The sequence below is a fragment of the Erinaceus europaeus genome, chromosome 10, assembly GCF_950295315.1.
Source record: "Erinaceus europaeus chromosome 10, mEriEur2.1, whole genome shotgun sequence".
NCBI classification, from domain to species: domain Eukaryota; kingdom Metazoa; phylum Chordata; class Mammalia; order Eulipotyphla; family Erinaceidae; genus Erinaceus; species Erinaceus europaeus.
Window position 1 is genome coordinate 74245675 of NC_080171.1, and position 12775 is coordinate 74258449.

The following is a 12775-nucleotide window of genomic DNA, read 5'->3' on the forward strand; positions in this document are numbered from 1 at the left end:
TAACAATACACAATACAAGCATGGTTCTTTTTATTTATTTCTCCTTACTTGTTCTTTTCCCATGTTCTTTCTCTCTCTCTCTCTCTCTCTCTCTCCCCCCTCCCCCAGGGTTATTGCTGGGGTTTAGTGCATGCACTTCAAATCCAACATTCCTGGTGGTCATTTTTTCCTTTCTATTTTTTTATTAGATAGGACAGAGAGAAATAGAGGAGGGGGAGAAAGAGAAAGATAGACACCTGCACACTACTTCACCACTTGTGAAGCTTCTCCCCCCTGAAGGTGGAAGTGGGGGCTTGAGCCCTGGTTCTTGTGCATGGTGATGTATGCACTCATCCAGGTGCACCACCACCTGGCCCCCTGTTCTTTTCTTCTCCTTCTGCCTCCTCTTTCTTTCTTCCCTCCCTCCCTACCTGCCCTCCTTTACTCTTAGAATATCGTACTGCCCTCATCACTGGGAACCTGGAGTTACCAGACCAGCCATGCTGGCAGGGGACATCCAGCCCAGCTGCCCATATGCTTTTGTCTTACAGGCCCAGGGCTGGTGGAATTCAGTGGCCTAAATGCCCCACAGAAGCTGCAGGTGCCCGCGCCCAGCGGCCGGCCCTCGCCTGCGCCCCCCGCCGCCTCCACACAGCCACCAGCTGCTCCGGTTCCTGGGCCCTCGGCACCACAGCCCGGCCCGGGGCAGCCCTCACCCCTCCTCCAGCTGCAGCAGAAGCAGAACCGCATCAGCCCCATTCAGAAGCCGCAAGGCCTGGACCCTGTGGAGATCCTCCAGGAACGGGAATACAGGTAAAGCACCTGCCTATGAGTGTGCTCTGGTCCTTCTTTTCTTTCCTGTCCTATTTTTAAATTTTTGTATGGGTGGATCAATGGCTTACCATAAATGCAGTTATTGTATATGCGTAAAATTTCTCAGATTTCTGCAAAACACTCTCACCCCCAGCCTAGGTCCTCCTCCACCATCATGCACCAGGACCTGGAAGCTTCCCACCCACCCCAGAGTCCTTTACTTTGGTGCATGACACCAAACTCAGTCCAAATTCTGCTTTGTGTTTCCCCTTCAGTTCTTATTTCTCAACTTCTGTCTATGAGTGAGATCATCCCATTTCATTCTTCTCTTTATGACTTATCTCACTTAACATGATTCCTTCAAGCTCCATCCAAGAAAAAGTGAAGAAGGTGACTTCATCATTCTTAATAGCTGTGTAGTATTCCATTGTGTATATAGACCACAACTTTTTCAGCCGTTCATCTGTTGGTGGATATCTGTGTTCCTTCCAAGTTTTGGCTATTACAAATTGTGCTGCTGTGAACATGGGTATACACAGGTCTTTGTGGATGGATATGTTTGGTTCCTTAGATATATCCCCAGGAAAGGAATTGCAGGGTCATAGGGTAGGTCCATTTGTAGCCTTCTGAGAGTTCTCCAGACTGTTCCACAGGGTTGGACCAATTTACATTCCCATTAGCATTGCAGGAGGGCCCCTTGCCCCCACAACCTCTGTAGCATTTCTTGTTACTGTGGTTTCTGATGTATGTCATTCTCACAGGGGGTGAAGTGGTAGCTCATATTGTCTTAATTTGTATTTCTCTAACAGTCAGTGACGGAGTATTTTTTCATGTTTGTTGGCCTTTTGGATCTTTTCTTGGGTGAATATTCTGTTCATATACTCTCCACACTTATGGATGGGATGACTTCTTTCTTTCTTCCTTTCTTTCTTTCTTTCTTTCTTTTATTTAAATTTACTATTGAAGTACTCTACTCTGGCTGATGGTGGTGCTTGGGTTTGAACCTAGGACCTCAGAGCCTCAGGCATGAAAATCTGCTATAACACTATTAGGACATTTCCTTGTGACCATGCCTTTCTAGAGGGCAAGGGAAAAGCCTAAAGAAAGTTCAGAAAAACCTGAAATTCATTGTTGTTAAAGTTTTCGGCGGGCTCTGGCTGGGCGGGCTAGCTTCACAGGCGGGTAACAGAGACGCGGAGACAACGGCTGGGCAGGGAAGCTGTATCTTTTTATTCAGGAACAACGATTCATAAACTAAGACAAACTAATCACCAAACAGAACTCTGCTGTCTCTTTGCGACGGCGCAAGCACTCTCTCTTACTCTCGAACTCAGGAACTCTCCAACTCTGGAACTCTCGAACTCTGAAACTCTTCCACTGTGGAACTCTCTCTTACCCTGTAACTCTCAAACTCTTGAACTCAGGAACCCTCTGTCAGGGTTCTTTGGGGCGGGGCCAAGCGGGCCGTGAAATTAACTGGACTGATCCAATTCTCTTGGCGGGGGAGGGCTAGAACAAACCAATGTAAAGCATACGACAATTCATACTTCGAGAAGGATTTCATAGTCAGAGCAATGGTTGCACTTTAGATGAAAGAAAGAGACCCTTTGAGATATTTTTAAATGAGTTTTACTGGGCTGTGGTTTTTCACTCATTTAGTCAGGAAGCTTTATCTGGCCCTTCAGGGAGGTCCAGCACTGCATCAGCACTGAGCATGGGAAGACCAAACACCAGGGCTTCAATCTCTGTGAACTCAAGAAAACAGACATCTTAAACTTAGACAATGTTGTGCCCCCTTATGGTTTGTCTTTTTGTCCTTGAAGAGTGCTCTTGAGCTCATCCACTGGAGTGTGTTGGTCTTTCCTTCAAAATGTTCGACAGATGAATGGTTAAGGAAGTTGTGGGGCATATATCCAATGGAAAACTATACAGGTGTTAAAAACAATGACATCATCTCCTTTGAAATAACATAGTCAGAACTTGAAGGCATCATGTTTCTGAGACAAGCCAGAAAGAGAAAGACCAATACCAAATGCTCTCACTTATAGGTGGAAATTAAGAACAGCGGGCAGTAGAGAAAAACCTGGTGCAACTTGCACTGAGGATGGTGTGTTGCACCAAAGCAAAGGGCTCTGAGGAAGGAGAGAGGGGGACAGAATCAAGGGACATTAGGATCCTGTTGTGTGTCCTGATACCAGTCAAAGAGAGATGAGAGGTTGTGTCTACGTGTTAGACTATACTGTAAACCATTAACCCCCCACCCCAATGAAATAAAATAAAAATAAAAATGGCTATATGACCATGTCTCCAGATATTTGAGCATGCTTCTGCAGATAAGCATCATATATTCTTTGTTTTAATGTATTTTTTTTGTTTTTTCAATGAATTATTTCAGTGTTGGAGTGAATCCCATGTAAGCATCCTTACCTGGGGTCCTTATTTGAACTTTTACTCAAGAAACTTAATGGTCACTTGACTTGACACATTTATTTACATAACGCACTAACCTACCTTTACTGTTGAGTACTCAGGTAGACATCACATAATGTACAGAGTTGTACAGTCTCTGTCCCAACTAGTTAGCTCTGCTCATAGAATGATTGTGCAGATAGTGATAGACAGTCTATCCCAATAAAACTTTGTTGACAGAAGCAAGCTGTGGACAGAATTTGGCTTGTAGTCTATGGGAAGTGGACTCCTGATGTCAAAGAGTTAATGCAAGTTTGAAAGGGAAGTCCCATGAGTCTGAAATAAAGATAAAGCAAAGTTAAAATGGCAGTTTATGGAGTTGAACAGAAAGCATACCACTTATTAGTTGTGCTAACTTTTAGTTCTGTGTGATTCTGTCTTCTTTTATGTCCTATGAGTTAGGAAAGGTCTCACCTGAGTACTGGATCTGGAGTGTGGACATCCTACTACTGGCGTCTCTAGACATAGTCTGAAGTGAAACATGTTCAGGTAGCACTGGTTGCATTGATTTGGTTGAGATCAGCAAATGTAATATCAAGTGGTATGGATCAAGAGAAGCATGAAGAAAAATGAGCAAAACCCCAGAGGTTCCATACAAGACCTTACCATAATTTATGTCATTTAATGCTATTTACAAATAACTATATCTTACATACTGACATGACTGCTTCTTGTCTCCTTGGTATAAGATTATATTCAAAAGAAGAAAAAGTTATTAAAAATTCATTAACAATTTGAGCCCAATGTTGAAATTCAATCAGTTTACTAATTTGAAACCTTAAGTGTTTAGATTGAAGGAATATATTTTCAGAACTGAAGTCTTTGCATTAAAAAGCTGGAGACATTCATTCTATTTTTTTTACCCTCTCATATTGATTAAATAGTGATTTATAAGACTGTATTTCTCAACTTCTATGAGTGAGATTACCCCATAGTCATCCTTCCCTTTCTGGCTTATCTCACTTAACATGATCCTTCTACCTCACTTAAAATACCGTCATCAGCTTCGTTGGAGAACACACAACTGGTTTGTGACTAAGTTAAAATACTAAGTTGCCATCCTTGAGATTTCATCTGAAAGAAGTTACAGTGGCCACTAAATGCATGTCATTTTCCTTTTGGATGAAGAGTGCAACTTTTCTCTCCTTACTTTGATTAATCACCAATTGAGAACTTTGCGGCTGCTATTCCCAATACTGCATATGGCCCTGGAGACCTAGATACTCATCCACAACTGCTATCTCAATGGTGACAGGCAAAACTCTCTTGGATGACTATTCCAGCTATAAAGTTGAACATTAGCACTGTATATTCATTTGGGGTGGGCAAACTGAAGTCATGCTATCGTTTCTTTCCTGTTGCTATTGAATAAGATACACGAAAGTATTTAAAAATAAGTCTGTGCTGGAGAATTCTGAGTAACTGATTATTTTTCTTACCCTTAAGTTTTGTACCCTTAAGGTACAAAACTGTTAGTACGTATGTTAAATCATATGAACTACCATCATAACATAAACACTCTCCATGCTTGTACAAGCTGAGCTTGTTTTTATGTCTCCTGTGGTGTGATGATGTGTGTAGTTGTATATGTGCACATGTTACATACATGTCCATGAGTGTTTTAAGGACTTAATTTTTCTTTATCATTTCTGTTGGAAATTAATTTCTAGATCTTTCCTATAATGGCTTAATTTTAGCATCTTTTTATGAAGTGAACTTAATGGGTAAACTCTCACAGTATTCAGTACTAGGTATTCTATTTAGACTATTTTAATCTGTAAAAATGTTTTAATCCTCTATTCTATCTATCTCTATCACATTTCATTATAGGCACTGCAGTGCGAGGGATCCTCCTCTTCATTATTATTTGTCTTCTCTCTTGTAAAGCTACTGGGTTTCTGAAATGATTGGTCTAGCAACACTGTTCCAAAATGTTGGTGGGTCCTTAGGCCTGATTTTCTGTGAACTATCTAAAGAAAGAGTGAAGGTATACATTGGAAGTGTTGCTAGGACCCCTGTTATCTTTAGCTGAAGAGCACTTGTTAGCCTCTGCCTCTGTGATAATGAGTCTTCCTCTACAGACAGCAGTTTATTTTATTCCTTCAAAGGTAGTTAGATGATATGCTCTAGGGACGTACTAGAAATAGTTAGGGTGTTTCCTTTTACCTCTCTTGGGTAGAATGTTCACTAGTCTTTACCAGTGTTATCTGGGAGAGACCAATGTATCTTTGTCATCATATTGAGAAGTTGAATAAGGTCAAAAGAAAAAAAAAAGTCTCTGACAGTTTCATAGACTGAGTTTCAGCAAAAGTCATCTGCCAGAAATTCTTTAGTAGACGTTAATTTCTTTTTGACCGTTGTAATATCAATTTACCTTGTCTATGAAGAGTGCATGGAATTGGAATAGTGAGAATCATAAATTTTTAAGTCTCTTGGCTGCTTTTCTTTGCTCATCATAAAACCAAAATTTTGACAAATGGACCTTTATTCAGTAATAGCATAGGTTTCTGCCTAAGAACACTCAGTCTCAGATTCGTAGAAGCTCTCTAGTTAAATCATATTTGTTTCCATTTACATTGCATCTTGCCTTTTTAACTATCTTTCTCTGTGATAGACCCTTTGTGATAGACCCCTTGCCTTTCTCTGTAGTGTCAGAGAAATATTTCTAGGCCTTCCCAACCCCCTCACCCCCCTTAGCTTGTCTAACTGTATTTCTCCCAGTTAGCTTGGGTGTTTGCTCAACACTGCCATAGAAATTGTCATCTGAGCCCATAAACTCATTCCACAAACATCTGCCCAAGTGACATAGCTCACATTCCAAGGAATTTACCTGAGAAGCACAGTTTTTGATTATGTCAGCCTTCTTGGATGGCAAGGCAGATGTCAGTGTGAAAACAGCAGCCATCCATTCTCCTGACTTCTGGAGGCAAGCACAGTCTCCTTACCGTGTTGTTTTCGTTTTTATCCTGCCCTACTCTCTCTCCACTGCGGCTCTGAAAATTTCCTCTCAAAAATTACATAGGGTCATTTTTTTTATCAGCAGAGCTGTGAAGAGTCACTCTCTCCTTTTTAAAAGTGTCACTCAGTTCCTTGAAGGAACAAAATGTCCCTGTGTCATTTTCTGTTCAAATAACTCGCCTACAGGAATCATAAAGTTCTCCTCTGGACCTGAACAAATATCTGTTGCCTTTAATGGAACTTCTTTTTCCTTGCCAGAACAGTAACCCCTCTTGATTTACTGTGCAATTTGTATGAAAAACCTGAGTGACCTAATTCCGCTTCCATTTTCTGTGCTCACGAGGACACTAAATGAGCCTCCTACAGTTATATGGTATTACATCTGTTGTTGTTTCGGGAAGTTTCGAATCCTGAATATCTTTATCAGACTACCTGCTGAATACCATTGACAAGAGGATGAAATTGTCTGCAGAAGAGTATTATTTAACATGGAGATTTCTATTAATGAACAGCAACAACAGAAGGGTGAGAGATTTCTCTGTTGAAGCCCTTCCTATACCTTTGCTTGCCCACCCTGCCATGTGCAGAAGGGAATGTGTATAATTTCACTGTGGAAACTGCCCCCTTCCTCTCCTCCTGGGGCTTCCACTTTGGGCATCTTATCTCCCTTATACAAAAGAATCTTTTTGTGCACTGATGTATTGCTGGACTCTTTGAAGAAATAGTCACTTCACGATCCACTGCAACATCTCTGTCACTTAATGTCCCCCCCCCCCAAGTCCCTTCTCTTCCCTCCAACCTCCTCTCCCTCATCTCCAATTCTGTTCCTCTCGATTCTGTGTGACTTAATCTCTCCACTGGCCTACTATCCCGGGATTATTTAGTACTGGATCTAGTGTCCTTTAGAAGATTAAGGAAAGCACTGCTATGCTACTAGTTCAGTGCCTGACCCACTTCTTCAAAGAGAGCTGTGCCAAGGGCTGGTTTGAGTTCAAGAAGCCTCAGTGAGTGAGGTCTGCTTAAATCTAGAGCCCACTAAATCTGACCATCACCTCACCCACATTGCATACTTAGTTTTCCAGGAGTGGGACTTCATTCCTGGAAAAGCAGAATTATTTCCATTTAGTTTCTTCCTTTAAATGTACATATGTGAAAATTTTCATAATAGCTTTTTCTTTTAACGTCCTACACCTTAAATTGTAGCATCAGCTTATTTGGAAAATTTTTTAAATTTTTTATTTATAAAAAGGAAACACTGATAAAAACCATAGGATAATAGGGGTACAACTCCACACAGTATATACCACCAGAACTCCGTATCCCATGCCCTCCCTTGATAGCTTTTCTATTCTTTATCCCTCTGGGAGCATGGGCCCAGGGTCATTATGGGGTGCAGAAGGTGGAAGGTCTGGCTTCTGTAATTGCTTCCCCGCTGAACATGGGCTGACAGGTCGATCCATACTCCCAGTCTGTCTCTCTCTTTCCCTAGTGGGTTGGGGTTCTGGGGAAGTGGAGCTCTAGGACACATTGGTGGGGTTGTCTGCCCCACCAATTGGCATCATGTTAGCATCTGGAACCTGATGGCTGAAAAAGAGTTAACATATAGAGCCAAAAAAAATTTTATTGGCTACATAGATAGTGAAGACATTGGATTAAATGAACAAAGACAATGTGTGTTACAGTGAACACTTAAAAACCGTGATGGCAATATCAAGGGCATCGAAGAATAAGAGGGATGTGGAAGAAAGCTGGTAGGACCTGCTACCTAGAGAACAAAATGATCAAAGATTGTTATTGTTATTGAACTTACAGGTCTATAGTCTGCTGCACAACGAGACCGTTCAAAAGTATATGTTGGTATGCAGAACTGAAATAAAAGCATGTTAATAATGTTAACAGTGGTAATAACACATTTTGATGAGACATCATTTGGTAAATTAAAAATAATTTCATACATATTAAATAACATGGAACTGTCATAATATTATTTTCAGTGAAGTCAATGAAATGTGTTATTTTCTCTACAGTAAATTTTTGGAAAAGATGACATGTTATTTCTCTCCCAAGGATTATGACTCTTAAGTGTTTTTTTTTCTTAAGTACTCATTTTAATATTTGATTTGTAGGAAATATGAGAAAATTTCATAGCACTGAAGTGATAAAAGGCCTTACTTAGTTTGATGCAGAGTCATAGAGACTAGCATATGAATGGTCATATTAAGTTTTAACAGAATCTTTTAATTATCAGCACCTATAGTTGACATCTGGGAAGTTTCTCAGAAAATGAGCTTGAATTATTGACAGTGTCATTGGCTGTGGTTTGAGTGTTAGGCAAATGGAGCCATCATGCTTCTTCCCTCACTGCTTTTAGTAGTGCCATGAAGTCTACATGTTTTTTCATTTCTCTTGGCTTCTGTGTCCTCATCAGTAAACATGGAACCATTATGGCACTTTGCTTGTAGACATGTGCATGTATCAGTATGAGAAGATTGTGTATTAAACTCACCTTGGTGCAGTCAGCGTGAATGTATTTCCATTTTTACTATGATCCTTCCTTGTTGAAGCCTGTTTAAGACAGTTTGAATCCAAATATGCAAAGATAGATCAGGATGCCATTCAACTATTTGTAAGAACAGGTGAACACTGAAGCCAGTTTATATGGGCATAGGTAATAGTAACTGAAGACCAGGTGGTGTGCCTAGTGTGCACTCTTACCATGCGCAAGGGCCCCTGTTCAAGTACCTGGTTCCCACTTGCAGGGGGGAAGCTTCACTAGTTGTGAAGCAGGGCTGCAGGTGTCTCTTTCTCTCTCTGCTCCCCCCCCCCAATTTCTCTGTCTCTATCCAAAACAAAAAAAAAGACAGATGACCACCAGAAGTGGTGCAATAGTCATGTAGGCACTGAGCCCCAGCATTAACCCTGGTGGAAATAAAAAAAAAAAAAAAAAAAAGTAATAGCCCAAATGAGCAAAGAAAGAAAGTGAGGTGTCTTTTTTCAGTTTGCTTTTATTAGGGGCAAATCTTGCAGATACATCTTTACTGGTGCCTAAAAAAAGAATCCCCAGCAATCCTTTTCTAGAAATTCTTAGTTTAAAAAAAAAAAAAACTTGCTGCTGTCCCAGACCTAGTTTTGCAAAATGCCTCATTTGCCTTTTCTTAAGTCAGCACGACTGGCAGAGGAAGTGGATGTGGTTGGCAGGGCTTGCTCAGAGTGTTTCGGGTGGGCTAACTTCTAACACTGCTCTCGTTCACTCAGCCCTGACAGCCTTCTTCGTCATCAGCCTCTTGGCAGATCTGTAGCTCAAAGCTAGAAAGAAAAACCTTGTCTCAGATCTGGACTTGCCAGGCAGGACTTTCAGAAGCTAGTCAGCTTGTCCTGCCTCCCTCTCTCTCTCTTACTCAGTCTGTGCAGGGTGAGCGATGGCCTCTGAGTTTCCTCCTCAATGTGTTCCGAGCCTCCTTTCCTGGCTGTTGGGGATAGGTGATGGAAGAGACTGCAGTGTTATTAGGGAACCCACAGCACCTCTCTGCTTTTCCTGTAAAGGTAGCTCTTCTCTTCTTGAAATCCAAAAATCAAATTGGGCACCCAAAGTCTGCTATCAGCATTTTTCCCTGGTAGAAGGCCATTGTTCATCATTAAGGACTAAGTTAGATGCCTGAGTTGCTTCCAGGTTTGAGCTATTACAACTTGTGCTACTATGAATATAGATGTACACAGATCTTTTTGGATGAGTGAGTTTGGTTCCTTAGGATATATCCCCAGGAGAGGAATTGCTGGGTCGTAGGATAGCCTTCCTGAGAGTTATCCAGACTGCTTTTCACAGGGGTTGAACAGATAAGTGGCTGACAAACTTGTGGCATATATATTATTCAGCTATTAACAATGATCAATTCACTCTTTTCACCCCATCTTGGATGGAGCTTGAAGGAATCATGTTAAGTGATAAGCCAGAAAGATAAGGATGAATATGGTATGATCTCACTCATGGACAAAAGTTGAGAAATAACAGAAAGGGGAAACACAAAGCAGAACTTAGACTGGGGTTGGTGTCTTGCACTGAAGTAAAGGACTCTGGAGGAAAAGGGCAGGGGGGTATCTTTCAAGTCCTGGTGCCTGATGGTGGAGGAGAGCCTAGGCTGAGGGTGAGAGTGTTTTGCAGAAACCTGAGAAATTTCACACGTGCCAACAATTGTATTTACCGTAAACCATTAATCCCCCTCCAATTAAAAAAATAAAGACTAAATTGTAACATACCTTCTTACCTCCCCTGCCTGTTTTATTACCTCCTCTTTAGACTTCAGGCTCGTATAGCTCACAGGATCCAAGAACTGGAAAATCTCCCTGGCTCCCTGCCACCAGATTTACGAACGAAAGCCACCGTGGAACTGAAGGCGCTCCGACTACTCAATTTCCAGCGTCAGGTAATACCTTTTCCCCAGCGGATCGGAGGAGTAGGAAATAAATGTAATTGTTTAAGAGTGTGATTTGTGAGTTTCCCAAGGTCTATTCAATATTGTAGGAAAGATGTAAACTCGGGAGTCGGGCTGTAGCGCAGTGGGTTAAGCGCAGGTGGTGCAAAGCACAAGGACCGGCATAAGGATCCTGGTTCGAACCCCGGCTCCCCACCTGCAGGGGAGTCGCTTCACAGGCGGTGAAGCAGGTCTGCAGGTGTCTATCTTTCTCTCCTCCTCTCTGTCTTCCCCTCCTCTCTCCATTTCTCTCTGTCCTATCCAACAACAACGACAACCACAATAATAACTACAACAATAAAAAAAACAAACAAGGCAACAAAAGGGAATAAATAAATAAAATAAATATTTTTTAAAAAATTAAAAAAAAAAAGAAATGTAAACTCAGTAAAGCAGTGTGCTTTTATTTTTTTTTTAAGAAAGGTGGCACAGAGCTAAAAGTAATGAAGACTCCTCATAATTCTCTCTTTCTCTTCTGCATATCCTCCAGCGTTGTGCCCTACGAAGTCAGAGTTAGGGTATTTTGTTACTACTCATGAAGCCTTGAAAACAAATAGGACAACTCAGGTCTGCCTTTATGATTCCAAAGAAAAACAGGAAGGTAGATGAGATGGTTTTTACACACACACACACACACACACACACACACACACACACACACACACACACACGGAAAACCCTAGTTGTGACCATGAAAGTAATTTCAGCAACTATGAGAGGCATATGTAGTAACACATAAAAGGGTTGTGTAGAAATACACAAAAGGGTTGTGTAGCTGTGGACCACTCATCAAAACCTAAACCTGGAGTATTTATTTGATCACACCGGATCAATGTATTGTCTCACTAGTGAATCATTGTTCTCACTGCAGGTTTTTGTGGTCACTGATTACCATATGCTAGCAGAGTGATCTATTTTGTAATTACCAAACCAGCAGGAGACCACCGGCATGAAGTAGGACCAATTTGCACTTGGTTGGGTTGTGCCTCCTTGGCCCAAAAGGTGAGGCCTCCTGCTGCAGACAGTCTCCCTTAGCCAAAGGGAAAAAGGAACGCTTCACTGCCAGTCAGATGGGTTTGTTTGGTTTAAGATCTCAGGGCATACACAATGAATTATTAATGAATGAAAAGCAGTTTTGAGGGATTGAATTGCCTGACTTGTTCTGTTAAAGAATGTAACTAAAATCACAAGGCCATCCCACTTGCTATTGTCATATGAACTCCAAAGTAGATTTACCATCCTGACTGTGATATCCCAAGTACTACTGGGCTATAGTTTTGTGAGATTAGAGTAGAACTTAGATTTTTTTTTAAGTGTACTTTATTTTTTAAAAATATTTTATTTACTATTTATTGGGTAGAGACAGAAGTTGAGAGGGAAGGGGAAGACAGGATTTTAAATACTTTATTTTTTGAATAGGGACAGGAATTGAGAGAGGAGTGGGAGATAGGGAGAGAGAAAGAGACACCTACAGCACTGCTTGAACCCAGGCCCTGCATATGGTAATGTGTGCATGCCCAACCAGGTGGCATCATTGCCCAGCTCCTTGTACCACTGCTGCTCCCTTTATTTTTAATGAAAGATAAAAAGAGAAAGAGAGAGAAAGAGAGAGACACCAGAGCACTATACAACTCTGATAGGTGGTACTGCCAGGGATTAAACCTGGCCTCAGAGCCTCAAGCAGGAAAGTCTCTTGCAGAACCATTATGCTATCTCCCTGGTCTAGAACATAGATTTTTTTAAAAATGAAAAAAATAATATCTCCAAGTTTCATTTACTTCTTTCTCCTGGGTACTTTTATAAAACACATTGTTGGTATTTGTTAAAATGTTGTTAGAAAAAATTTAATAGGTCCAGGCCGTGACACACCTGGTTAAGTGTTCACATTAGAGTGCGTAAGGGACTAGGTTCAAGCCCCTGGTTTCCACCTGCAGGAGGAAAGCTTCACAAGTGATAAAACAGGGCTGCAATTGTCTTAAATTCTCTGTCTCTATGCAATAATACATTTAAAAAATGAAAGTTAACCAGCCATGTTTTCATGTATAAGATTATATTCATTATGCTTTACTCTCATTGCTCTCTGATAA

At 41.1% G+C, this 12775-nt stretch overlaps 1 protein-coding gene across 8 annotated transcripts in view; it reads left to right on the plus strand.

Moving 5' to 3' along the window:
- The window catches only part of SMARCA2 (SWI/SNF related, matrix associated, actin dependent regulator of chromatin, subfamily a, member 2), a 277308-nt gene that overhangs the window by 51198 nt on the left and 213335 nt on the right, over window positions 1-12775 (plus strand). For all 8 annotated transcript variants that reach the window (XR_009552039.1, XR_009552040.1, XM_060199759.1 and 5 more), the window contains exons 5-6: window positions 531-792; window positions 10514-10640. Coding sequence is in view for 6 of the 8 variants with exons in the window: in XM_060199759.1 (XP_060055742.1) it covers window positions 531-792; window positions 10514-10640 (389 nt within the window). In the remaining 2 variants the exon portion in view is untranslated. The remainder of the gene's footprint in view (window positions 1-530; window positions 793-10513; window positions 10641-12775) is intronic.